A 25,918-nucleotide genomic window follows, 5' to 3' on the forward strand; every position below is an offset into this window, starting at 1 on the left:
CGAGAAGCCGTCTTGTCTTCCTCGAGGCGGCAACTGCCTGCCTTAGCGCGTGTTTGTTTATGAGGGTACCAAGCATAAACATACACGCTCTAAGGCAGGAAGTTGCAGCCTTGAAGAAGACATGACCGCTTCTCGAAACACTGGCTCCAGAAACAGACCGTGTTCACGAATTTTTATTAACTTGCTGACCCAAAATTCGCGGGATCGAATCCAGGCCGCGGGGGCCTAATTTTCGATGGAGGCGAAAACTGCTTGAGGCCTATACGTACGTATATTTAGGTGCACCTTAAAGAACGACAAATGGTCGAAATTCCCGGAGCCCTTCACTATGGCGTCCCTCATCATATCGTGGTTTTGGGAGGTTAAACAACAACAACAACTATTATTATTATTATTATTATTATTATTATTATTATTATATTATTATTATTATTATTATTATTATTATTATTATTATTATTATTATTATTATTATTATTATTATTATTATTATTATTATTATTATTATTAACTTTAGCGAAGTAAGGCTGCATGGTTAGACAAAAAGAAAAGCTCGCGAAGACAGCGCTGAACTAGCCAACTCACCTTCGTTCTTCCAGATGGGACAATATGCCGACACGAGGTCAACAGTTTACGCCAAGCCCTTTTCACGTGACACTGATGTCTTTGACTGCCACTACTAGCGGAGGAGTTTGGTCTCGCCTTGTTCTGATTGTTTTTTTTTTACCTATTTCTTGGCGTTATCGATGTCTCTCCCTTCGTGTCTCTCGAGCTGATATGACAGAGTGATTGGCGATTCACTTTTCGAGTATTCTGGCATCGGTCCACTTGCCCTGTGCCCAACACGCAGTGCGAACTTATCTACGTGCGCACGTGGTACCTGCGGCTTCCTTGGAGGTGACTCGTTGAAGTGAAAAAAACAAACGCTCTTTTTTTTTTCTTTTTTTTTTGCCCGACGCTCTGTGTGCGAACAGTCGCCGGTCGTACGACTTCTTACACAACTTTTCTGACAGGCGGCGCGTTTCCTTTGTGCCTGATAGTGAGAAAAGATAAGAGTAGATCGCAAGCTGCGCTCTTTTAATGCAGATGAGCTTCGGTGACCCTTGCACGCAAGGATGTTGCGCAAACGTTCGCTTTCCAATACCAGCTGTGACCGCTCATCAATCTAATTCTGGGAATTGCGTTTCTATTGAAGTGACGAAGAGCGGCATCATCGGCATTGCTCTGCACCTGAGCGGCGTCGCCATCGGCATGAGCTCGTGGTTGCTGCGCTTGGCCGAACGCTGCTGACTTCTGCTTGTTCACCCGCATTCTCTGCTAATAAACCTCTTGGCAACTGGTGGAGGCTGCTCGGTTTCGATCGCCCTGGAACTTCCCGAATCGCACTCTACCCTCCATCATGTCCAACGACGCCGCTCTTCCAACTCCTCCAGCGGCACCGCCCACCCCACTCTGCGCCGGTTCCTTGCGTCTGCGGGACCACCCCCCCCATTTCCTCGGGCACTAACGACAAAGACGTTGACGACTGGGTCTCCACTTACGAGCGAGTGAGTGTCCACAACAAATGGGACGACGACTCCAAGTTGAGCTGCGTCTCATTCTATCTGTCGAACGTGGCCAAACTGTGGTTCATAAACCACGAACCATTTGTTTATTTTCAAATACTGCAGCCCTATGTAGGGCAATGGCAAGAGCGGAGTACATTTACATAAGCAAATACACAGGTCACAAGGTTGATGTCACAGTAAAAGTAACAGAACAAAAAAAAAATACAAAAACAGCAATATTTTCATGGCAGCGCTTCTACCATCTACCATATCAAAGCATCTGAGTGTGTTACAACCTACCTAATGAAATCAGCAGACAGTGAAGCTAAGAAGGTATATGGGTCATTACGTTTATGTTCTAACTGTAGTATAGTAATTGTGGCATAAATGGAAAGGACTTGAAGTCGGTGAAAAATAAACTTGCCGCAGGTAGGGACCGAACCTAGACCCTTCGGATAACGCGTAGGTTGCAGATTGTGGGTTTGGTTCCTACTGGCGGCAAGTTGACCTTTCACCGACTTCAAGTCCTTTCTGTGTATGCCACAATTACTATACTATCTACAGTTAATACATAAAACAAATGATCCCTATACCTTCCTCAGGCACACTGTCTGTTGTTTTCATTCATTTATGTCTAACAGAAAGAAAGGAGCCCTCGATCAGTCCCCCTTAACGTGTCAAAATACTCGTATAGTTTTGCTTGTTCTTGTTTTCTAACTCCATTTATGATCGTTCGTGCACCTCTTTCCTAAAGGTACGCTTCTATTTTAGCCCACATTTCAGGTGAGTCAAAACGAGAGAGCAAAAAACTTGGAGGACGCTTGAGCTTCGCCATCAAGAGTAGAACGGGCCTGGCGCGCATCACCTTATCAATTGCATTGCTAATCCGGCTTCGGTTCCCGGTGCATGCCTCAGCCGTGCCGCAAGGAAACGATCGTCTGTGCGCGTAAACATTGGCCATTTCAAACTCGCCTACTGCAAGTGCAGTTGCGTAGTGCCCACTGCGCCATAATTATTCCTTGTGCGAATCAGCGAAGGGCCCACTGCGCGTCCGTAAGGCAAAACGTGAACCTGCCCAGCTCTTCGCATGGTTGATGCTTTTGCAGGTGACGGTGATTAAGTATGTCTGATTGCATTGTAATGTCTGGACCTTTAAAACACCCACTCGATGCGCAATTAACATGTTTTGACACCTGGCGCGATTCTACGCTTTTTTTCTACGCGTGTTTTTTATAACTCCATAGCGTTAAAGAGCTCATTTCGCAGAAATTCCGGTGTCGGTGTCGGCGTCGTTGGTTGTGAGCGAAAAATCATTTTTTCCGTCAACGAAAAATTGAGAAAAATGCAAATAAAATAATAAAAAAACTTGGGTATGAGTCAGAATCGAACCCAGGCTATTTGCGTGGCAAGCAGGTGTTCTACCACAGAGCTATGCTATTTTTTTTTTGCTTTATTGCCTGCTTCCAGACATAAACCACATCACAAACACATAGAATAAATAACATCAAATGTTGTCCGTCCTACTGGACAGACATCAATTTTAAAATTCCTTGAGCACTGTCAAGGGTTCCACTCTCGATAACCACTATTGCTTGAAACTGGTTCGAAAAAAAAATACACTATATGAATGTCCAAGTATTGGGTCCAAGTATTGAACCTTGTGGACCACCCGTAATGATTTCCGCGTAAGATGAAACATCATTATTTATACTGATATACTGATAACGGTTTGATAAGTAATGCCCTAAAAGTCTGTACATTGTCTCGTACACCATACTTTTCCATTTATTAATTAATAAAATTGTGGCACACTGAATCAAATGTTTCCTAAGGTCTATAAATAGACAAAATGTATACATTCAGTTTTTAATGTTTATTATTCCCTGGTTAATATTAAGAAGAGCTACTTCACAACATTTTTTTTTTCAAAATCGTACTGCATGTCACTGATTAATTAGTTATAATAATAGAGAATTTCTGTAGTCTAACATTCAAGGCACTCTTAAATACCTTGGTTAAGACTGGCAATTTGTCGTTAAGTGTTCATCCCTTCCTTTTTAAAAAATAGGGCATACTCGGAGTATTTTTAGGACATCTGTAAAAGTGCCACTTACAAACATTCTGTTTTTAATATGACTATAACAGGTGCGACCATATCCGCGGCATATTTCATTGGTACTGGTTTAACATCATTACGACCCTCAGAGACATTGTTCTTCGCTTTGAGTAGTTGCGCAACTTTGGCAGGAGTAACAGGTATACGTATCATTGAGCCAGATACGCTGAAGTTGTTCACGATAGGTGTGGTCATGTGTTCCTCCTTGTCAGGATACTGGGCACTGGAAACAAAATATTCATTCAAGGCAGCTGCTGCTTCTGTACCTGTCAACACGCCTGTGGCTGTCTTCATGTCTATGTTAGTGTTCTGCCTTTTCGTAAAAATGATATCTCTAACTTCATTCCAAACTTTCCTGCTGTTATTTTTTATTGGATAAAATAATTGTTCGTAGTACTTAATTTCTGACGGCTTTAGATAAGCAATGACCTAATTTCTAAATTTTTTGAAATCTGTAAACAGTTGAGCACTTCTGCACTTTGCAAACAGGTGATACATTTTGTTCTTTCTTGTTATCATTTTTAACGAATGAGCATTCATCCAAGGTTTGCGTATCTTCCTGTTCCTTAGATAGCATGATTTTAACGGGAATGCTTATACAACAGAATCTCCTACAGACAAGTTGTCAGAAGAAGACAAACCAATGATCATAGTGCTTCAGTCACTATTAGACACATTTCGCGTGTTCATCGGCAAGCTGAAACAACCACCATACGCTCACTCTGTACAACAGGCACTGAACGTTCTATGTCCAGTACTTGCAAGCCTTCAGCAGGCACCATGAACCGACTATTTACAGTGGAACGTGATATGCCTGAGATGCTGCGTCCAGTACTATGAAACGCAGCAGTGTTGTTTAAGCTCACTCGAATTTTTGGTATGCTCACTTCTTTCTATCTTTTTATCCCTTAATCCCCTTTCCCGAGCGTAGGATAGCAAACCGGAAGCCCGTCTAGTTGATTTTCCTGCCTTTCCTTCCTCCTTTTTCCTCCCCTCCCTCTCTTTGTCGTAACACATGATCATTTTGTTAAAGAACAACTCGTATGCCGCATTTGGGTCTAGCTTTTCGAACACACATGAGCAATCTGTTGTTGGGATCAAGGAACGAAGTTTTTACAATGCTGCTGCATCAAAACTACGTGTCAGTGCTTCCCTTCTCCCTTCCCCTCGCTTATTCATGTCAGGAATGAAGCAGAATAAAGGCAGATGATTGCTTATCTCAGTGAATAGCAGTCTCGCAGCGCAGTCAGTTGGTTGTATATTGGTTATACATATGTCAAGTAATGTAGGTAGCAGTTTGTACAGTGACCCTTGTGAGTTCCGAAATTACGTTTAAGCGCATGAACAAATTAATTAAGCTAGAAAGCTGTCAAGATGATATGTCGTCCAACAACATATTTATGTTTACATCACCCATTATAAGAAAGGGGGAAGACGATTGACTCAGGAAATTTAGAACCTGTTCCAAGAAATTAAAGAACGTTAGTTTGTTTCCCAACGAAGGACGATATATAAGCGCGACTGGGACACATTCTAAGCGTACCATTATACTTTCTACATTATTCGTTACAAGAGAAAATTCTGGAGCTACGTCATGTACAAGGCACTGTTTAAGATAGAATGCCGCACCACCTCATCTGCATTTTGTTCTTACTATAGCATGATATTCGTAATTTTTACAGAGAGAGGGGTTATCATTCACAGAAAGACATGTTTCACAGTGCAATGAGATGTCAAAATTGTGCATGGTTGACCCGAACAGGCAATTCATTTCGACCTCACTGTTTTTAATGCTCCGCACGTAAAGGTAGAAAATTTTAAGTAGTTTGCTATTATAAACTAATGTATTAAACGGTGGAATATCGTAATATGTACAGTGCATGGGATGAAACTAACTGCACTTACAAAATAAAAAAGAGAAGAAAAAAATTGGCCGCATATCTGCGTGCTTCGCTGCAAATGTCGAAAGACGATAGTCTTCTGCCGGCCGTACTACATGAGTCCTGGTGTCATCCGCGGCCACCCGTGATGCTGTTCTCGTACCATTTCCGTCCTGGTATATATGATAAATGCAATGGAGGTTTGTTTGAACAGATTTCATTTTACCGCATTATTTGAGGTGCTGCGTGAGATATGGACGCCATCTGGCAGTGGCGTCGGGTTACATGAGCTTGTGAAGAACCCAGGGTCACTGCCAGCTGGCAGCATCATATCGTCGGCAGAGGGCTTTTTCGTGCATAGCGTCGCATTTTCAGCACAGCCTAAGAAACACTAGGGTCTTTACAATTAAGTATCTATGCGTTTTCTAGTAAAGGAACACACCACCTAATGCTTACATATTGATTTGCGCCTCAGATATGCGTAATATTTGCTTTTTGATCGACAATGTTCATAAGTATGAACGCAGCTACCAGTTCAAGATGGCTGGGCGTTCAGCAAGTGCTTAAACTTTGGCCGGGTGCCTGAATCGTGTGGCAGACAGAAAGACAGACAGACAGACAGACAGACAGACCAACATTTCTGCTTTCAAGTATCCCAAGAAAGACTATCGTCTTTAAAAAAGGCCATGACACTCACACGGTCATTTTTTCAACATCTTCTATACCGGCGATTCGATCAACTGGTGAGTTTTCATCCTCACGTACAAACACCTTGCCGACAGCCGTCCACACGAACCGCCATCGCAATTCTTTCTCCCTCTCTACGGTGGCACTGAGAAGGCGTTTACCATATCACTGAGGTGTTCGATTACGAACTCTTTTGAGGATGATTGAAAATCCTGTGCTCCTGCGTCTATTTTTTTGCTCTTTTAGCTTTGCTAAGAAAGGTATTCCTCCTGGCTCTGCGGACAAACCGAACAATAATATTTGCCTAATCGTGTCTAGCAGTAAGCACTTGGTGGCAGATGCCAATGTTGGCCTCCGAGACCTCATGCTTAATCAACTACCCATTTGCGTCACTATGGTTAATGGTTCGACTTCAAGTGGAATGCCCTTTACCTCAATGTTATTTGAAGCATTGATATGGTTCCGCTTCCTCAATTCTGCATCACCGCTTGGAATTCTCAGCGTGAAGATCCTGGTTTCATTTGGGGACCTGCTGTATTTACGTTTTCAGCTCAGCGACTTCTTGAAATTTATTTTTTTATACTTCTCAAGTCTGCCCTGAGTTCCCGTCTCAATTCTTCAATGGGCTTAGCCTCCCTAGAGATTACAAAAACACAGGGAACCCAACCAAACACGAATCAAAGAAGTACAAGAAAGCTGACAGGTTCGGCAGCAGTGCACAGATTCTATGATTTAGTGGCTTAGAAAGAATTTAATTCTGACCTGCAAGAAGCATAGGCAGTATTTAGGCGTTGCTCTGTAGTGCAGCGCTGCCTGACGGTGTCAGATGCTCGTTCCGTTGTCAGTTTTATGCTGTGATTTGTCGCTCGCCCAGCCGCTGTGTAGCCGCAGAAGAGTTAATCCGGCCACGTGGTAACGTCCTATCACTTGTGTTCTCTCGCCCGTCCCTTGCGCAGTAGCGGAAGGGTAGATCTGGCCACGTGACGTCCTCTCACTTGCGGTCCAGACACACGTGGCACTGCAGACGACAATAGGTGCGGTAGCAGCTGGTGGCTTCTGGTCGCAAATTGCAAGTAGCCAAAGCAATATTTACGTGTTGTTTTGTAGTGCACCGCTGCCGAACTATGTCAGATGCTCGTTCCGTTGGCAGTTTTATGCTGTGTAGCGAAGAGGAACGAATGCTATGGCGGGTCACCCTCTCCAGTGACATCTAGTCGGTCTGTGTCTACCGCGCATTGCTTGCGGACGCCGCTCGCTCTTAGGGTCCGTGAATTGAGCCGTCGATCAAGCTACCGGTCGACTCTTACGCCAGCATTCAATGAACGCCTTTACAATTGATGTAGGTGCTGGGTGTTCAAGCATGACCTCCGCGATTTCCTTCTCAATCGCACGATGGAGGGGATGCAGAAGCGTGGTTGACGGCTGTTGAACATGCTGCGGGTGAGCAAAAGCCAACAGAGAGAACTGGCGTGTAATTTCCTTGCGCACGAATGTCTTGACTTCTGCGACAAACGCGGAGTGCTCAGAAATGGCTGACAAGCCAGCGAGATTGGCGTCGCGTGATGTAGGGCGACGGGTCGTCGACCACTGCAGGCGCAGCTCCTCGTAGCTTTGGCTCAGCGTTACTACCTCTGCCACAGTCAGAGTGTTTTTGGCGAGCAGTATGGTGAAGGCATTGTAGTCAATGTCTTTCATAACATTTCTAATCTTATCAGACTCGAACATGGTCGCACTGGCTTTTTTGCACAAGTCGAGGACATCTTCTATGTAACTTGGGTAAGATTCACTGGCCTGCTGAGCTCGTTCACGTAAACGCTGTTCTGCTTGCAGTTTGCGTACGGCAGACGTCGGAAAATCGGATGCGTGGTTGTTGTACCACACGCTTGCCACACCCACGAGGGAGAAGACCAAGTTGTTCAGTTTTCCTGCCTCGTCCCATTTATTGGGTACGCTCACGCGCTCGTAAATCGCGAGCCAGTCCTCCACGTCGGTGCATCCGCGCCAGTGATGACAAGTGGGTCGCGGAGACGAGGGACACCGGAACATGCGGTCGGTGCGAGAGGAGGCGTTTGTTGGGCGGCGTCTTGAGGCATGGTAGATGGCAGTGCACGGGATAGAAGTTCCAGGGCATCGATCGAAGCTGTTTTCAGGGCACAGCACTTCCGGCTACTGTAAATGCACTCCTTTCGCCACCTGGTTACACGTTTGCAATAGGAAAGGCTTGATGGTGCCTTATGCGACCGTGTGAGTCACTCTGGGCAGCACCGATATTTTTATTAGCAACTCATCCCCATACATTGGTACGTTGTTGCGAGGGGAATGTCTCCGCAGAGTGGAACCCCTGGAAGACGCGCAAGTTATAGACGCACCCGACGACACGCACTGAGTTCCACCTAGTGCGCTCAGTGCTGCTTCCACGCCTGATTCGTCACCCGCTGATGTATTTGGTTCTTCCATTGCGGACAACCTTGCGCCGGTCCAGCGCTCCCAGCTTCTGTGCCTGTTGGAAGAATTTCGTTCTTCTTTCGATGTCGCCCAAATTTCTCTCAGCCGCACGCCCGCTTTTACGCATCACATCGACACTGGCGCCTAACCGCCACTGTGGCAATGTCCATATAAAGTATCTCCCGCAGAACGTCGTGTAATTAATGAGCAAGTCGACGACATGCTTCGACGCAATGTTATTCGACCCTCAAAGAGCCTCTGGGCGTCTCCTTTCATTCTTGTTGCGAAGAAGGACGGTTCTGTGTGTACTATACCGACGACTCAACCGGACCACTCGTAAGGACGTTTATCCACTACCGCGAATAGACGACGTGACTGACAGCCTGCAAGGAGCAGAATTCTTTCCATCACTCGATTTGCGCTCAAGGTACTGGAAAGTACCCATGGCTGATGACGCTCGACCGAAGACATCCATTGTCACGTCCGACGGCTAGTACGATTTCAATGACATGCAGTTTGGACTTCGTGATGCGTCCGCGGCTTTGAGCGCATGATGGATACCGTTCTGCGCAGCTTTGACGAGAGAACAGCCTGGATAACGATACCGGAGTTGCCAATGGCGTCTCGCACGAGATCTCTTACGTGCATAGCGCCAATCTAGGTGGTATGAGCCGCTCGGCAATACAATCAAGGGGCGCCAGATGGGTTGGGTACTTGGGGTGTGTGACGCCGTTTCCATTAGACAGCACGAGCATCCACCAACTGCACAAGGACCCACTGACGTTTGGCACATAAGCGAAAGTTCTCAAATGACTCACTACAGGAAGACATTCCTCAAAGATACTGCTAGTGGTCATGCCTAGAATTAGTGTAGTACAAGCGAAGCCACGAGTTGCAACGAAGGAGAGCTCTGTTCGGCCTTATGTGCCTTACGCATGCAGTAAATAATTCAAACAAAGTGGGTGTGTCTGCCAGAAGGAAATCAGCTTCACAGTAGTTATCCTCGTGAGAGACATCAGGGCGTAATGGTCATCATGTGACGTTTGGGTGACCTTGTCTCCTTTATCATTTCCAGTCAACCCGCAACGGACGGGTAACGAACAAAAAAATACCGTTTCCTTTTTCTTCCAAGTGATTGTTAAGTTATGTGATCTTCCACGTCAAATGGTCGTGTGTTCCCCGTAGGAGAAACGACTGGAAAGATTGCAGTGGCAGCTTTGAGTAGCTGAAGACTGCCTGTATATTTCAGGACTCTCCTCGAGGGTACAGCATCTCATGTGCAATGCAGACAGCAGCAAGTACTGCAATCGTAGGCGTTGCAGCGCGCAAAGTGTTAAACCGCTGAGCTATTCTTGTTTGTTATAACTACAGTACCACTGTAATTGGCTGATAGAGGTTGTGCAATCAGTATCCGCGTGGGCGCATTCGTTGTATTCCTCCCACGAGTAGTAAGCAGCGCTCTTTCTGTGCGTACAACAGTTAGACACAATATTTTTGGAAGCCCTGGAATTGTCGTCAGGCATCGACGCCCCGACTCCTACAGGTCGGGGCATACCCTAGCCCCGCACCCTTGCACAGGATCTATCCCGAAATTCAGACGTGCTTTGCTCAGACTCCGCCAGCGTAGAACACACGTTCTGTTATGGCGCTCGACTGCTGACCCGAAGGTCGCGGGATCGAATCCCGGCCGCGGCGGCTGCATTTTCGATGGAGGCGAGAATGTTTGAGGCCCGTGTACTTAGATTTAGGTGCACGTTAAAGAACCCCAGGTGGTCAAAATTTCCGGAGCCCTCCACTACGGCGTCTCTCATAATCATAGCGTGGTTTTGGGACGTTAAACCCCAGATATTATTATTAGAACACACGTTCTGGCGGTGGCCTGCGTTACGGGCTGACGAAGACGTTACGTCGTCCAAGTGGGGTGCTGCGCTGCGCAATCCGAATTTGGAAGCGCAACTATGGGCAGTCCAACGGGCCTGCAACATAGCGGAGAGGCTAGGCCTATCTGTCCCGACGTGGGAGCGGCCCGCTAGTTCACGCCCGACTGGTTCACGCCCCGAAGGACCTAAATAAAGTTTTTCCATTCCATTACCTGGAATGGTGACGTTCACTTGTGGATGGGTTGCACACTGTGGAGGAAACGACGTAGCCACAAGCGACTACGCTGATGTGAAAGAAGCACGATGGGCACCGACAGTTGCGCTGAATTCAGTGTTAACATCGAAAAATATATTTATTGCTGTTATAATACTTATCGCGACCATGCAGTGCGTAGCCTGACCGTTAAGGTGATTAGGCTAGTCAAGGCTACTAACGTATTACGACATCGTGGTAGCAATGTAGCACTACATTTGGTAACAGACAACGCGATGATGTGGCTTAAGTACCACTTGATGATGACTCTGTATTTGACTATGAACAGTTACAGTGTTCGCTTCAAGTACATAGTAATGGCTTTTACACCGCGTACTTCTCGCGAGGGGCAACGTTTACGTGCGGCGACAAAATTTCTACGGGACACTAAGTTCGCAAAAAAAAAAAAAAAGGCTGCGTTTCCACTCTATCTCCGACGCTAGGTTCTAATTAAAAAAAGTTCCAGACTGTAGCAGCTCTGGCGACCTATACAAAGTTGTTCGTTAAAGGGCCCCCAAATAACCTCCGAAAATACAAAGAACGAGCCTGTTGTTCTCTCCCGGCGTTTGCTGTCTTTTCGGAACAGTACGCGACGCCAGCAGTCTGTTCACGTGACGTCGCGAGGAAATAAACTCTTGATTAGTCCATGTACGAGGGATGTCAATTGTGAATTCTCTCCTCTCCTGCTTTAGCATGCAGTCACACGCCCGTTCTGCCTTGACTCGTATGACTATCATGCGCGATCAACTTTGACCTCGTTTTGTGCACTTTCGACTGCGCAAGCGGACATAACAGCGTGCAGCCGAAAAACGCGAGATCCTGATAGTCTCAACGCTTAGTACTGACATTGTTCAAGTGTTTTATGAAGAAATAAGCAGAGAGTAGGAGATAACGCTTGTAATAAGGGTAATGAAGGCGAGAAACCAAGTTCTCGTGTTTCAACTCCGACTGGTTTAGGGGCCCTTTAAGTGAGAGTCGTCAAGCATTAACAGAGCAGAAATGCGCGTTTGCCGTGATGCTCATGCCCGATACACTTCTGTCGCCGGGAGTGGTACTTACGACGATGCCACCCTACAGCCTGAGTAAATGCGTAAACCACCGGTACCAAGTCTCGCTATACGCGATTACATCAGCGCGTGCGGACCATTTCACGTAGAACTCCAGTCGTTCCCGTCTTTCACAAAATTGAAAGGGAAACGGGCGTCTCGTGTCTCAGGCGCTACTCGACGTCGTCTTGCCCGCGTGGACGCCGTTGACGCCGTTCAGTTCGAAGGCGCCGTTTTCCGAGGGCTTGGACGACGCGTCTTCTAGGCGAACTTCGTCTTCGCCGTACATGTTGGTTACGCGCTTGGCGTAGTACGACATGATGAGTTGGCACACCAGTCCGAGCGTCATGAAGATGATGGTGACGGCGTGGTAGGCGACTCGCAGCTTGTCGACGTCGTAGAACGAGCAGTTGCCCCGGTGCCCGCCCCGGTCTTCCCACACGAGGCAGGTGGCGTCAAATATGGCAGTGTAGATGAGCGGGTATGGAATGGCTCCTGAAACGGGAGGATGCTCTTTTAAATTGCGTTGGAAACGTAGGTGAGTAGAAAAAAACGACGCTTGTGAGATAGATGTAATGCTACACGTACTAAATAATAGAGTATATTTTCCTCTCTTAAGATATATCCGTTACAGATATAACCTAATTCATTCGTAAGTGTAGTTATTGTATTAAACGCAAGTTTTACGCACTTTGCTGCGGCTTCTTTTAACGCCTGTACACAAGCACGTTGCACTGACACCTTTTCTTTGACCACACCAACAAATGCTTAATACAATTTGTTGTACTGTGCGGTCAATACAACTTCGGCCATCTCCGCACCTTGAGGCACAAAGACAGAAATGAAGGGATAAATGCACGAAAGGAAGTGAGGTTAAATAGGCTTTTTCTTGTTTGCTATCCTACGTGTGAAGAAAGGAATGGGAATGATGGGGTGAAAAGGGAGGGAATCAACGATATGCTGCATACGTAAGTCTGTCTCCTGTCTTTCGTGGAAAAAAACTGGCGTTTTAATGCGAAGGATGCTGCGGCTACTCGCGGTGGTTATTATTATTTTTTTTCCACGTCTCTTTGCAATTCTTTGTCTCGGCTCAAGACACACATAGGCTTGAAAGTGGGTAAATATGACTTTTCGAGGAATGTGGCTCGGATAGCTATGTTTGGATCCCGAATGTACACCAACTTATAATCTTTAATGGCTTCCTGAGCCGTTTTGGTAAGTTTAACGTTTCTCAATTGCTTAATAAGTCTCCCAGACATTTCATATCAAGCGCGATGAAAAGTAGACGCGTTTGATAGTTCGCTCCTACACTCTGCTTTCTGCTATGCTGTAGTTGTGCGCGCGCTGTCCGCAGTTAAATGTTCGAGACATCGCCACCGTCCTCCATTTATAGCACCTCTCTTCAAGGCGCGAGAGCGTAATTATCCTGTCGCAAATGCGCAATAGCACAGGCGTTCTGACGTAATAGTGACGTGAGGAGACGCTGCAGTAAATGGTTATCGGGTTGCCCGTTGATAAGGCATGTTTTATCTAGGAACCTAGACAGATACAAGAATAGACGCGCTTGGTCGTTCGCTCCTTCAGGCTTCCTGCTGCTATACTGCGGTGTGGATGATCTGTTGTGCCAGTCGGACAAGCAGCGGCTGTATAGCGTTATTTAATCTGCCCGTATGGAAAATCACAATTCGGCACTGAGCACTGATCATGCAGGACATCTTCTCAAGACATCTTCTCACCAAGATAGGCAGCTGTACGATTTGCTGTCATGTGATCGTGTATCTTAAACGCTCTTGTATTGTGTATTTGCTGCTTTAGGCAGGATCATTCACTCGAACGAGCTTGGGACAAGCATTTATCAGGCTTCTGTTTTCCAAATGTTCTCAAGGATACAAGATTCGAATCAACAAAATATATCAATGAGTTGCTCACAGGCGAAGCAGTCATTGAAAAAGTGAAAAGGCGCACGTAGAATGGAATTCCTAGCCTTGTTATTAAACGTAACTGTTTATTTACAATTTCTTTACAATTGAAAAAAAAACTGAAGGCTGCATGCACAGCACATATACCTTCGTAAACAGGCAGTGTTCTTGTCACGATTTCTTTTTTTTTGTAAATCGTGAAAGTTTGGGATCCTGGATTAACTTATTCGGGTGTGTCGGAATCAGCAAATAACTCAAATTTTGCTCATGTAGGTCAGCATAATGCAAACTGAAAACTTAGGTTTTGTAAACCATGAAAACAATCCTGCTAACAATGCAAACAACGATGTCTATTCTGAGTTTGCCAAACTTTAAAATTTTGAACAGCGCAACACAGGACAAAGCACCGTGTTAACTTAGCATTGTTGATACATCTTGCCCAAAAATAGTAAAGTTCTGAACATGGTACGGAAGAAAGCTTTTATTGTGGGATAATGAATATTATTTCAATTTTACAAGAATTAATAGTTGGCAATACACCTAGAGGCTAGAAAGTGCGAAATGTAGCCATTCTTACCGAGAAAGTTTAAGCACCCGGCGAGCATTCCAACTGCTATTCCCTTGTCTGCTGGATCAACACACCTGCATTACAAGGGTAAAAAAATGACGTCAGATTCTTAATATCCGCTGTGGTGAACCTTCCAGAAGGATTTGAAAAGCAAGATAGTTGCTATTCGGACAGAGCATCCACATTTCTTAAGTACACTAATTTTGCAAAACATATTCTGCAAAAATATCTACATGCGCACTGCGTCAAACTACTATCCTGTCAGCTCCTAATGTTGTCAGTGGTGAAATTTGCCAGGCTCCCACAATCTTCGCCCTCAACATTGTCATAAAGTACGAGTATTTTAACGCACATTCCTTTTGATAAGCAACCTAAAGAAACCAACGGACTACGGTGCCAAGGAAAGTATAGGGACATTATTTGTAGCCTTTAACTGGCTGTAATGTGGTAATGACGATATAAATGTAAAGAAAACAAACTGGACTAAAAGAAAACTTACCGGTAGTAGAGGCCGAACCTACAACCTTCGATAACGTGTCCTATGCTTTACCAATTGAACTACATCGGCGGTCATCCTACCGTCCACTTTATTGGATATTTATGTGCATGTAAATCTGGGCGTGTTACCAAGCGCCGCTCGTATCCACGACAGCGAGTGCGGAACACTTTATTTTTGCCATTGTGTTGTGCCTCAGTCACTCCTGGGAAAAGCAAGCACCATAAATTGCTTCCCTGGACGCAAGTAATTAACCGAACAATTGAGTACATATCGAACAGAGTTGCATGTAAATATTCACTCTTGTACAGCGGTTCTTTTCTTTGCGTAGATGTCTATAGACAGCGGTCTCCAAGTCAAAATATGTGTTCTTAAATCTACATTTCTCAAGCGCATTTATATGTTACATATGCGTATACCCTGCCAGCAAGGAGTTGTGACATTCACGCTATTTTCAGGCACATCTTCTTTTAGAATGGTCAGTTTCGTTGGGGTGAAGTTAGCCAACGAGGGCCTGATTTTTTTCTTTTCTTCCACTCGACGTCAACTCAAAGCCCGCACCTGACACGCGTCCAGGTTGCGGCACAACAAATATACCATCAAAGCGCTTTCGGTTCCAGAACTAATAGCCTTGCTAATTAACACTGCGCTATCACCGCGGAACACGAACATCGAACAAATGGCAGAAAAATACCTGAGGGTGATGAGCGTCGATCCTACCCGAGAGAGTTGCGATATCAGCTTTCCCAAGCTGATGATGAACACGAGAATGAAGAGATTTTGGCAGGGAAAGTCACAAAACCCGTTAGTCATTTTCGATAGCGCAGCGTCGGCGCCCACGGCTTCCGTTATGCAGGAACACTCCATGGATCCCTGCAACACGGCGCGCGACATTATTGAAAAAGCTTCACGAGTGAAGTGAAACTTTTGGCTGGTTGGTTTTGCATTTTTGAATGGAAACAACGCGATTTTTTCGCACGGGACAAAAGTAAACGACACGAACAAGCGCTGACACTCAATGAGTTGAATGTCGGCGCTTGTCCGTGTCGTTTACTTTTGTCCCGTGTGAAAAAAAAAAATCGCGCTGTTTCCATTCCGAAACGCTTCACGAGTACACAACACATAAACAAGGAACTGGTGTCAGACTTACAAGTATTTAACGTATCGCCGAGACCTACGGGCGAGAACAAGGTCGTCGGCGAGAAGTTTGTGGGATGTTTACAACTTTTTAAGATAACATTTCCGCTACGCTATTCAACTGCTTTTGATCAAACGGGGCGTGACAAGGCATTTGTTTGTATTCGTTGAAGACCTTCTATAACCGCTCACGCACTAGCTACTCGTTCCACTACACCCGATTACGCCTAGCGCGTCGATGGCTCCATTTTGCTTTGTCGCTTCAACAACCGAGAGGGTCACACAGTTTGTTAAGAAAGCCTTGTCATTGCTGAGAAAAGTTTGCACTAAACGTAGCTTGTATTCCTGCCTTCTCTTTTTTTCAGTGTGGAAAGAAAATGATTGATTGATTGATTGATTGATTGATTGATTGATTGATTGATTGATTGATTGATTGATTGATTGATTGATTGATTGATTGATTGATTGATTGATTGATTGATTGATTGATTGATTGATCTACTTTCCAGGAAAGTTTTATAGACTAGCAAAGGCAACGTACGTTTCCTCTGTCGAGGCACCCTGCCGCGCAAGGAGAGAAGTATGTGGCCAGTTGATCGACGTGGCAGATGGGCTGGAAGCGTCCAGTGGGGCAGTCGCAGTGCTCGTTGCACGGATTACTCAGAGACAGTCTGCGTGCGTATAAGTATGGCAAGACAAGTGCATGCTACAAAAAAGAAACTTTGCAGGGGAATTGTTGTATAGAATCAACAAACATACAGTTTCACTTGGATAGGCATAGCAGACTAGCATACTAATTTGAAAGCTGTGTACCTGCCGTCAGTATCGACATGTGTGCCCGCCAATTGCCAGCCGGAGCAGCCGAGGAAAATGCCAGCGAAGAGGAAGGAAATGTTGATGAAGTCCGCGAAGGCTCCCAGCAGTCCTATTGTGCGCGCACGTGGCTTCCAGAAGCGAATGATCATTCCTCCGAGAAAGAGGCCGACCATCATTGCCAGTACCTTCGTGGGTCCTGCACAATAGTATTGTGTTATTTCGTGCTTTTTTTTTCTTTTTTTGCAAGCGAGACTTTCTGTAAGAAAGAGCCAGCCAATCTAGGAGCAGTACAGTTTAATTAAAAGGTTATTCAAGCGAAAAGATCTCAAGCGATAACTTAGATCTGCCGAGTAGATCACTTATCTAAACCTTGATACTCTTCCGGTTTGTATGGGAAGCATAAAAAAAAACAAAAAAAAACAAGAAACGTGCACATTGGACGCGTATGTACCGACCGCAAAGCTTTTACGGCCGCAATGATTCTTATAAGATTCCCGGCTGCGGGCTCATCCTTTCTTACATTTATGATCATCTCGACATTCTGATAAATTATATTAGATGCAACCAGCCCCCTCCCTCCACTGTTCTTTGTCAACGCATCTTTAGAAAAGTGTGTTTAGGCTTCATCTCTTGACCGTGGCAACTATACATGTATTTCCTGTATATGGTCTCAGCACACAGGAGTGAGGTCAGGATAGACTCATAACGTCCTTCTAGCGACATGCAGCACGATGTACAAGCATTTTTCCACAGCATGATGTCCGGCTCCTTCACACAGTTACTCGTGTGAAACTATTGAAATCTGTGACCAATCTGAAGCGTCTCAGACGCAGAGAGGTAGGCTTTATGCCATCTTCGTTAAACAACATGAATGAAGAACGTGATGCCATCATGCTTAGGCTTCTTAACACAAGTATTTTTTTTTCAGCGAACTAGTCTTTCGATGGCGAGCTTTACCGAACAATGGACGACACACGATAACATGCTTACCTGTGAAGAGGCTCGCCTTTGATGCCGAAACTCGGTACTGGTTCTCGACGTACTTGGGGAACATGCTGACGTAACCACCGATCGCGTTGATGATGAAAATAAGCGTTGCCATTTTCCACATCAATACGGGGTTCTTGGTAAGGCGGCTCACGGCAGTCTTGAACTCTGCAGGAAAAGTAGGCATCGGTAGCGTTCGTTTGTGTTGAAAGTGTCACTTTATTCTCCAAAGCTGTTAATTTCTTTATATTTTACGTTAATATTTCTTACAAGGGTGGTTGCACGAGTAGACCGAAAAAGAAAAGTCGAGTGACGTTTCGGACCTGGAAAGCGCTCTCACCTCGCGCATCGCTGGTGATCTTCTCGCCCAGAGACTTGGGATTGCTCTTCTTCTCCTCGGTGCTGGCGTACACAGAACTCCTCCGAATGTGCTTGGGAAACAGGGACATTGGCAGCGACATCACCGCCATGGCACCACCCCAGATGACGAACCCCAACCACCAGGCGCCGAGCCAGTTCGGGTGCTTGCGGCTGATTCCGGGTTTCTCTGTTTTATGAGTTTAACAGGCATTGCAATATTAGAAACAAGGAAATGTTGGCAGTGAATGATTTTGGTACCTCAAGTTTGTTGTTATCAATCCTTCATAGAAAGTTGATACACAGTATGCGAAAATTTTAGAGGACGCTTGAGCTTCCCTTTCAAGAATAGAACGCGATAGCGTAATCAGGCCCCGTGCGCATCGCCTTCTCAATTGCTAGCCTCGCTTCGGTTCTCGGTGCATGCCTCAACCGAGCCGCAAAGAAAGGAACGTCTGTACGCGTAACATTAGCCATTTCAAACAATCCTACAATACCTACTGCAACTACAGTTGCGAAGTGCCCACTGCACCATAATTCTTCCTTTTGTGAATCAGTGAAGTATACACCACGCTTCCGTAAGGCAACACGCGAACCTACACAGCTGCTCACTTTGTTGATGCTTTTTGTTGCTGATGATGATTAAATATGCCTTTAAACCCTTCACTCGATGTGCAATTCACTCGTACGCCTGGCGCGATTCTACGCCTCTGCCACGCAATATTGCATGCATTACATGACATTCGTATAGGTTTTTTTTTTTTCTGAAGTAGTTCCAAGCAATGGCGTGGCTCTGTGGGAGAACACCTCCTTATGGATCCAAAGTTTTTTATTATTTATTTATTTGCATCTACATCGAGCTTTCGCTCACGGACAAGATGATGACTTTTCGCTGACAACCAACGACGCTGACGCTGACGCCGACACGGGAATTTCTGCGAAACGATCTCTTTAACGCTATGGCGCCAACAAACGAAGCAATGGACATCGGCGCAAATTGCTACATATATGTGGTCGCTTTGCGAAACCACCCGCCGTGGGAGCTTAGCGACCGAAGCGTTCGACTGCTAATCTCGAGGACGCGGGTTCGATTACCGCCCACGGTAATCGATGAGGGCGAAAGGCAAAAGCACGCCTGTACTTATATTTAGACGCACGCCAGAGAACCCCGTGTGGTAGAAATTGATCAGTATAGTAATTCACTACGACGAGCCTCATAATCATATCGTGGTTTTGGCACATAAAACACGAGAATTTTTATGCACGTGTAAACTCTGTTAACCGATATGAAGCTCACCTTCTACAAGAAGGTAATACTCATTATCGCCTATCAAACACGTGCCTATAACAACAACGTCAGGGACAACCATATGTATATACGACAGCTCAAAGGTCTCAAACACGCGGAACGCAAGCTTGCTTGCATTTGTCCCATATTTTTCGTGATGCACCCCATGCAGTCACAAGGTGTTGAAATGTAACCACGCAACAAAAACTCTCATATTAGAACCGGCGTCCAGATTTCAATCAGGAGACCAGTATCGATGGTTCTCGTGTCCTAAGACTCAATCCCTTTTTTTTTTATTGATATGATATATAAGGAGATGTTGGCGCACAATTATGGCGCCGGCTACTCCTTAGCCCTTGAGTGAAACTTGACTCAATCCTTGTCAGAAATGACCCTTATATCAGAGTGGGAAGGGACATCAGTCAGATGGCAAAGTTAGCTGACGTTTCGTTCAACCCCACCCCTTTGCTCCTAAGTTCTTTTCTGTCCCGGCCCTAGCACGATTAAAATTTCGTGGCTGCAGCCCGCTAGCTGAGGTGAGCTTGAGACCCCCGCTATAGCTCATTCCCATGCATGCTTATCGACTGCACGCTTGCAAGTATTCTTGTTGTGTCACCTTTCCACAATTATATGAATTCCTCAAGTCTTCCTTCCTTTTCAGACACGGCATATTTGTAATATTCAGTTAAGAAACAGCAATGCCTACGCTGACTGCCCAAATTGGTTCACATGGTCGAGCGGGCGCTCATTCTTACACCCGGGCGTCAATTGTAACATCGGCCGCATGGCAACGGTGCTTCGTACACGTACACTTATATTCTACATATTTGTTCACAAGCTTTTCTTTCTTTTTTCAAGTTTCAGAATTCTGTTGCGTTTCACAATTAAGTAAAAATGAGTGGCACTGTACCGCTTTCGCGACTCTCTCTTTCTAAATTGTGCGCCACATAGTGATCACGCGGTAGGACCGTTATATACCTCGTGACACTTAATGCATACTGTACAGCATTCCGAGTCTATTTTCTTGATTGTATAATCAGCTTATGAAATTTCACTTTCGCGCTGTTTGAAGTCAATTGATTTTTCAAGTTTCGGTTTTTTCACTGTTGTTCTTGGCTCATTTCAATAAAACTTGGTTTTAAGGTCAGTTTTGTTTCATTTTTCTCAATCTTCTGTCAGTAAGCTACGTAAGTACCGTAGGCTTGAACCCTAATTCTTCTTAGTTTAAATTAAATGTAATTTTTTCCACTGATGCACTTAGTCTGCCCGTCTTCTAAGTGTTCTAAGGTGCGAATACGACGAAAGGCAGATCGCCAACATACAGGGCGCCTTTTTCGTCGTCGTCTTCCCACCTTTCGCCTCAGAACATGCTAAATCAACATGCCCAGTCATTCGCCCCGCCCCGGTGGTCTTGTGGTTATGGCGCTCGACTGCTGACCCGAAGGTCGCGGGATCGAATCCCGGCCGCGGCGGCTGCATTTTCGATGGAGGCGAAAATGTTTGAGGCCCGTGTACTTAGATTTAGCTGTACGTTAAAGAACCCCAGGTGGTCGAAATTTGCGGAGCCCTCCACTACGGCGTCTCTCATAATCATATCGTGGTTCTGTGACGTTAAACCCCAGATATTATTATTATTATTATTATTATTATTACTATTATTATTATTATTATTGCATTACGAAGCGGTGAAATTCGGCGAACACCAGCGGCAAAGCTATTCCTTTGTCAGAAAACTACGCTGCAACGTCTCGCATTGAGCAAGTGCTACATGAACTCATTGCGAGAAATAATTGCTCACACTTCCTTACCGAATGGCGACTCGTAGATGCTGAGGCAAACAGACGCCGACACGTAGCCCAGCATGGGCCCGACCAAGCGCAGGGACATGATCAAACCTGTACATAACAAGAACGCACAAATAATTATTTCACTTTGACAATTCTGACCAAGTTCCAAAATGCAGTCGCTACCATGCAATTGCGGGTTTTATTGCGCACACACTAAGTACACGTTAACAATCTACTTTTTAACCAATCAGCTGATAAACGACTGTTCATCTACACGTTAACGCGATAACACCACAATGAGGTTGTCTATGCCATCTAGTGGCATTCACGATACTCTTGTATACTCTTGTCTCTCAGGAATGACAAGATTCTTTTTTTCAATAACCAGTTTGTGGCTTAAGGGTGATTGTCGCTCACGATAAAGGTCTTTGTAGGTCCATCGGGTGTACAAATAATATCATGCGCGACTGACGCGCTTGACAATCGCTTTCATGCGGATGATAGAGTTCTTGGACACGGCGTCGACGAGAGCTGCTTGAAGAGTAGTGTTCTCCTCTTAGAAATCTCTGGGCCTACGTAAGAATACATTCGCAGGTTATCAAAGTCCTCTCTTCAAAAAATGCTCTTGTCTACGCCTTGTACTGTTTTCCTGCTATATCGTCATTTGTTATATACCTGATAAGTAAACTCGGCCGTATTATCATCAATGTTAGCATTTTTTTTCTTTTATATCGTAATTTTCTCTACATATAAAATCATGCCACGGGATATGCCTCCACTGGAAACCAAGCTCTTAGGACTTAACAAATCTTCAGATTTTCGACTGCACGCTCAAGCGCCTTTTAACTCTACCAGCGCATTCCTCTACATTAAGCTTGCGGGATATGCATGCCAAATAAAATCGACCGATATTCACTGTCGTTTTCAGTTACGACCAGAGACTACAAGGCATTCAAAAGATTAACACGAAATGACTCTCTTGCACATTTGCATTTACATATATTCGCGTAGCGCCGCATAAACACATAAGTCGCATGTCCGTTGTCATTAGGAGAAGCTTACGCAGCGTTGCCAGCCTTGGAAATACGTACACATATAGATAAATGAAACGCCACCGAAAAAAGAAACAAAAACGAAGTGGAACAGCTTCCGCAAACGATAACTCCATAGAACAATGTCGCACCGGGTATCACGTGTTAGCAAAAGCTTTTGTGGGTCTCACACTGAGCACGCAAACGTTTATCATGCTGGCATTACGAATACTGGCGAAAAAAAAAAAGAAATACCTTGTTATAGTTAAGGCCAAGTATTACGTATTTCCCTTGTCAATTGCTGTAACATCGGCTATACAGTAAGTTACGAATGTTCGAAGCAACACTCGCCCGGCTGTTACACTCCGCTTTGCAGAAAAGTAAGTATAGGTTGAACATGCGGAAGTAGACGTTATGAAATAGAAGTTGCTGCGTGCTAGAAAGAAAAGATGTTGCGCAAACTTACTGAAGTAGACGGGAGAGTTCTTCTTTTTCACGTTGTCATCTGTGTACGTTGCACCTGAGATGTAAAAAGCCGTGCCGCCGATACCGTTCAGGAAGTTGGCCAAAAATAGCAGGCACACGGCCACAATGGCCGTCGGGGCGGGCGTCTCGTCCCTCGCGGTGGTCGCCGCCGCCTCAACGACGTCCCGTTCTGCCTCCGCGCAGAACGCTAGCTGCGTCCTGGAACTTCGCGACGCGACGTCCGACTTCGCGCCGGACGTGACTTCTCCTTGGCCTATGAATCCCGGCCCGTAGATGAGGTACGGCAGCACGCTGCAGAAGCATCCCAGAACGGAGATCCAAACTCCAAACGCGATGATCTTCGGCCGGCTGATCTTCGTGGCGTAGTAACCTATGAGAAGGCTGGCGAAGAGCGCGCTGATGTTGTCCGCAATGAGTATGACTCCGAACGTCTTGCCCGTGAGGCCGAATTTCTTCTCTAGGGTTGAAATGCAGCCGTTGAGGTACGCCTTGAGCGCCCCTTGGAAGATTCCGAACAGAGTGTAGAAGAGGAGGAAGTAGTAAGCCTTCGCGAATCTCTGAAGCCACGGTGGTCTGCATCCGAAGATGCCGCACATGAAATCCGGGTCTGTTTCATGTCTTGTATGGTCTTCATCTGCCGGATCCTTCGTCGGAACGGATTCAAACTTGGGGGTCTTTTTCGAGGGCATGATGTCTTAGGCAAGCTTGGCAGTGGCGGGGCGAATCAGTAAAATCAACTCACAATTTTGTTAAAACTAGTCTTTTCTTAACTTGGCAAACGTCCGAGCCTGCAGCAGAACTTGGGATTCCCGGTCTTGAACCAAGACGCAGCCTGGAGGTCTGAACGGGCGCACTTCGTCTGAGTGTGTGCTGTACGTGTATTGAACGAGATGGGCTTTGAAGGGTCCGCAAAATCAGCCGGCGCCATGCCTCCGATCGCCGCTGAGTAAACTCCCGATAAGATCTAAATGCTTGTTCCCAAGATACGCCACACTCCATGCATGGGACGATACCGGGTCTTGCGGTGACTCTCGGCACCCAGGCGTATATCTCTGGTAGCGTCGCTCTCTCCTTAGTTATCTGTTGATTTGCTTCTCTTCTGGCAGCTATACGTCACCGTCTTCTGCATTATTGCGTGTGTCACGTGATTTATGAACGTACACACGTAAACATGCCCGCTCGAGTGATAGTGGTGGTTCCCGACGCAAGAGCAGACCTGAGATCCCAGGAGTGCTATTACGGCCGCATCTCAGTACGAGAAGCATGTCTCGATGCAAACGTCAGAATTATTGCCGACCGCGGTTACTTGTGTCCGCCAAGAGCTTTATGTCGAGAATGATCGGTTTGTACAACGTCTGTGACGTAGTTCATATAACAAAAGGAACGCTTCACTTGAGGGACGGCTTACCGCTTTCCCGTTGTGGTTGACTATATCACGGCCACGTTGAGCAGCCGCGGTATATTTACACTAAATCGCCTTCCCCCTTTGCCTTACTTTTTTTATTTAAAACAGTGGTTTGTTTCTCATATCAACCGTATATCAGGGAGCAGTCACAGTTCCGTTGCAAGTATTCGAATATTGTGAATGCACAATCTCGTGCTGTGACTTCGTGGAAAGTTATAGGCCGGCTTCACAATCAATCAAGGCTGCGTACAAAGCCTTGTTTAATGTATTGCATACACAGAAGAGCATCCTTACAACATTTCACGATCGAAATACGAGCGTAAGCTTAGCAATAAAATTGCAAAAAATAGCAGCTTTAGATGCCAGAGCGAAGAAAACGCCGCGATTACCGACTGCCATGAGGACACGTAATTTAAGTCGAGCGCCTTCACGGCATGATTTCCGTCCGTCCACTGTAGCCCGTGTCGCATTGAAAGGTCTTTTAGGCAGTGTGCAGAGACTTACGTCATATAGCGACTACTAGCAGAAGCACGCGTCAGACAGCACGCTTAGGTGATGCTTGAAGACTCTTAACACGAAAACTACATTTACCAATGTACCATTCCTGTAGCCTTACCAAGATAGCTTGACTGGTATGTACTACTGATTTGTAATGAATTTGGCAAAGAAAAATTTTGTTGTTCATCGTCAAAACTTTATAACTGCGTAATCAATGCTGCATAACGCAACTTTCTCCCACCTTTGTTCTCACAAGGCTTCTGCGTCAACGTGCAAACGACACTAGCGGCACTGGCGGCACTGCGCCGCCTGTGCGCCGCTAGTGTCATTGGCACGCTGTCACAGGGGAACGCTTGTGACACTCGCTGCAAGGCGCGCTTGCCGGCGAGTGCGTTCGCCAAACTCACTTCGCCAAGACGGAGTGTCTAGCCTCGGTAGCAGTGGCTCGAGAATAAGTAAGTTATTATCCGAAGCTGAGGTCATAGCATTTTTTAAGCTATAGTTTACGTTGTTAGGAATATTATTATTCATTCAAACATACGATACAAAAAAGAAAGACTGCTTTGTTATTCTCGCTCTCAGGCGGTTTACAGCGACGGCCGCCAGGGGCATGCCCAGCACACGCCGTGCAATGGCCGCATCCACCGCGTTTGTACCTCAAGTTCATTATAAGGGCTGCCTATAGCTATAGCACATTATTACTTAAGAAACATTGCCTGAAATAACAAATATCTGTTTTGCTACTTAAGTACCCATCGCCATTTCCGCCATTTCATCCAATGTGCACTTCCCTTTCTCGTGTAGCAGCGCACCGGCGAAGTGACATTCTGGGGGCGTAAATGCACCCGCTTAAAATGACACTAAATTTACCAGTGTGACCACGGAATTATTTCGCTTTTGCATCTAACGCAGTGCCCAAATACCAGGCTGCTGTGAGACTCCATAGAGAAATGAGTACGATACATAAACAAATGTGGCATCTGTATACACTAAGCGGAGTTTTGCATTTGCGCGAAGTGCTCTTTACACTAAGTGGCACTGTCTATCTAATCTGTAAGTGGCTGCTTAGGTGCTCCGGTTAGTTTTTCCATGCGCTAAAAGCCATTGCTACCTTGCAGCCTTACAGCAACAGTGATCTATTTTGGTTATAGGGCATGTCACGGCCTTCTCGAAACTCTTACGGATTAACTTAGTCGTAAAACCGCTTAATGTAACAAAGTAAAATTGAAGCGAGAACCGTAGATTGGTTTTCAAAATTATTTGTTAAATGCTGACTTTTTTTTAGCACC

At 45.6% G+C, this 25,918-nt stretch overlaps 2 protein-coding genes across 3 annotated transcripts in view; one reads left to right on the forward strand and one right to left on the reverse strand.

The window, feature by feature from the left end:
* Positions 1-25,918, forward strand: part of LOC119396556 (uncharacterized) — a 317,806-nt gene that overhangs the window by 230,488 nt on the left and 61,400 nt on the right. The window lies entirely within an intron of this gene.
* Positions 10,676-23,605, reverse strand: LOC119396558 (solute carrier organic anion transporter family member 74D). Its single transcript, XM_037663820.2, has 9 exons — positions 22,707-23,605; positions 21,231-21,317; positions 18,118-18,324; positions 17,781-17,945; positions 16,788-16,986; positions 16,516-16,645; positions 15,532-15,710; positions 14,351-14,415; positions 10,676-12,349 (listed from the first exon to the last, which is right to left on the reverse strand). The coding sequence occupies exons 1-9, from the start codon at positions 23,413-23,415 to the stop codon at positions 12,021-12,023; spliced, it is 2,070 nt and encodes a 689-aa protein (XP_037519748.1). The 5' UTR covers positions 23,416-23,605; the 3' UTR covers positions 10,676-12,020.

The sequence above is a fragment of the Rhipicephalus sanguineus genome, chromosome 6 (genome assembly GCF_013339695.2).
Source record: "Rhipicephalus sanguineus isolate Rsan-2018 chromosome 6, BIME_Rsan_1.4, whole genome shotgun sequence".
In the NCBI taxonomy this organism is placed as follows: Eukaryota; Metazoa; Arthropoda; class Arachnida; order Ixodida; family Ixodidae; genus Rhipicephalus; species Rhipicephalus sanguineus.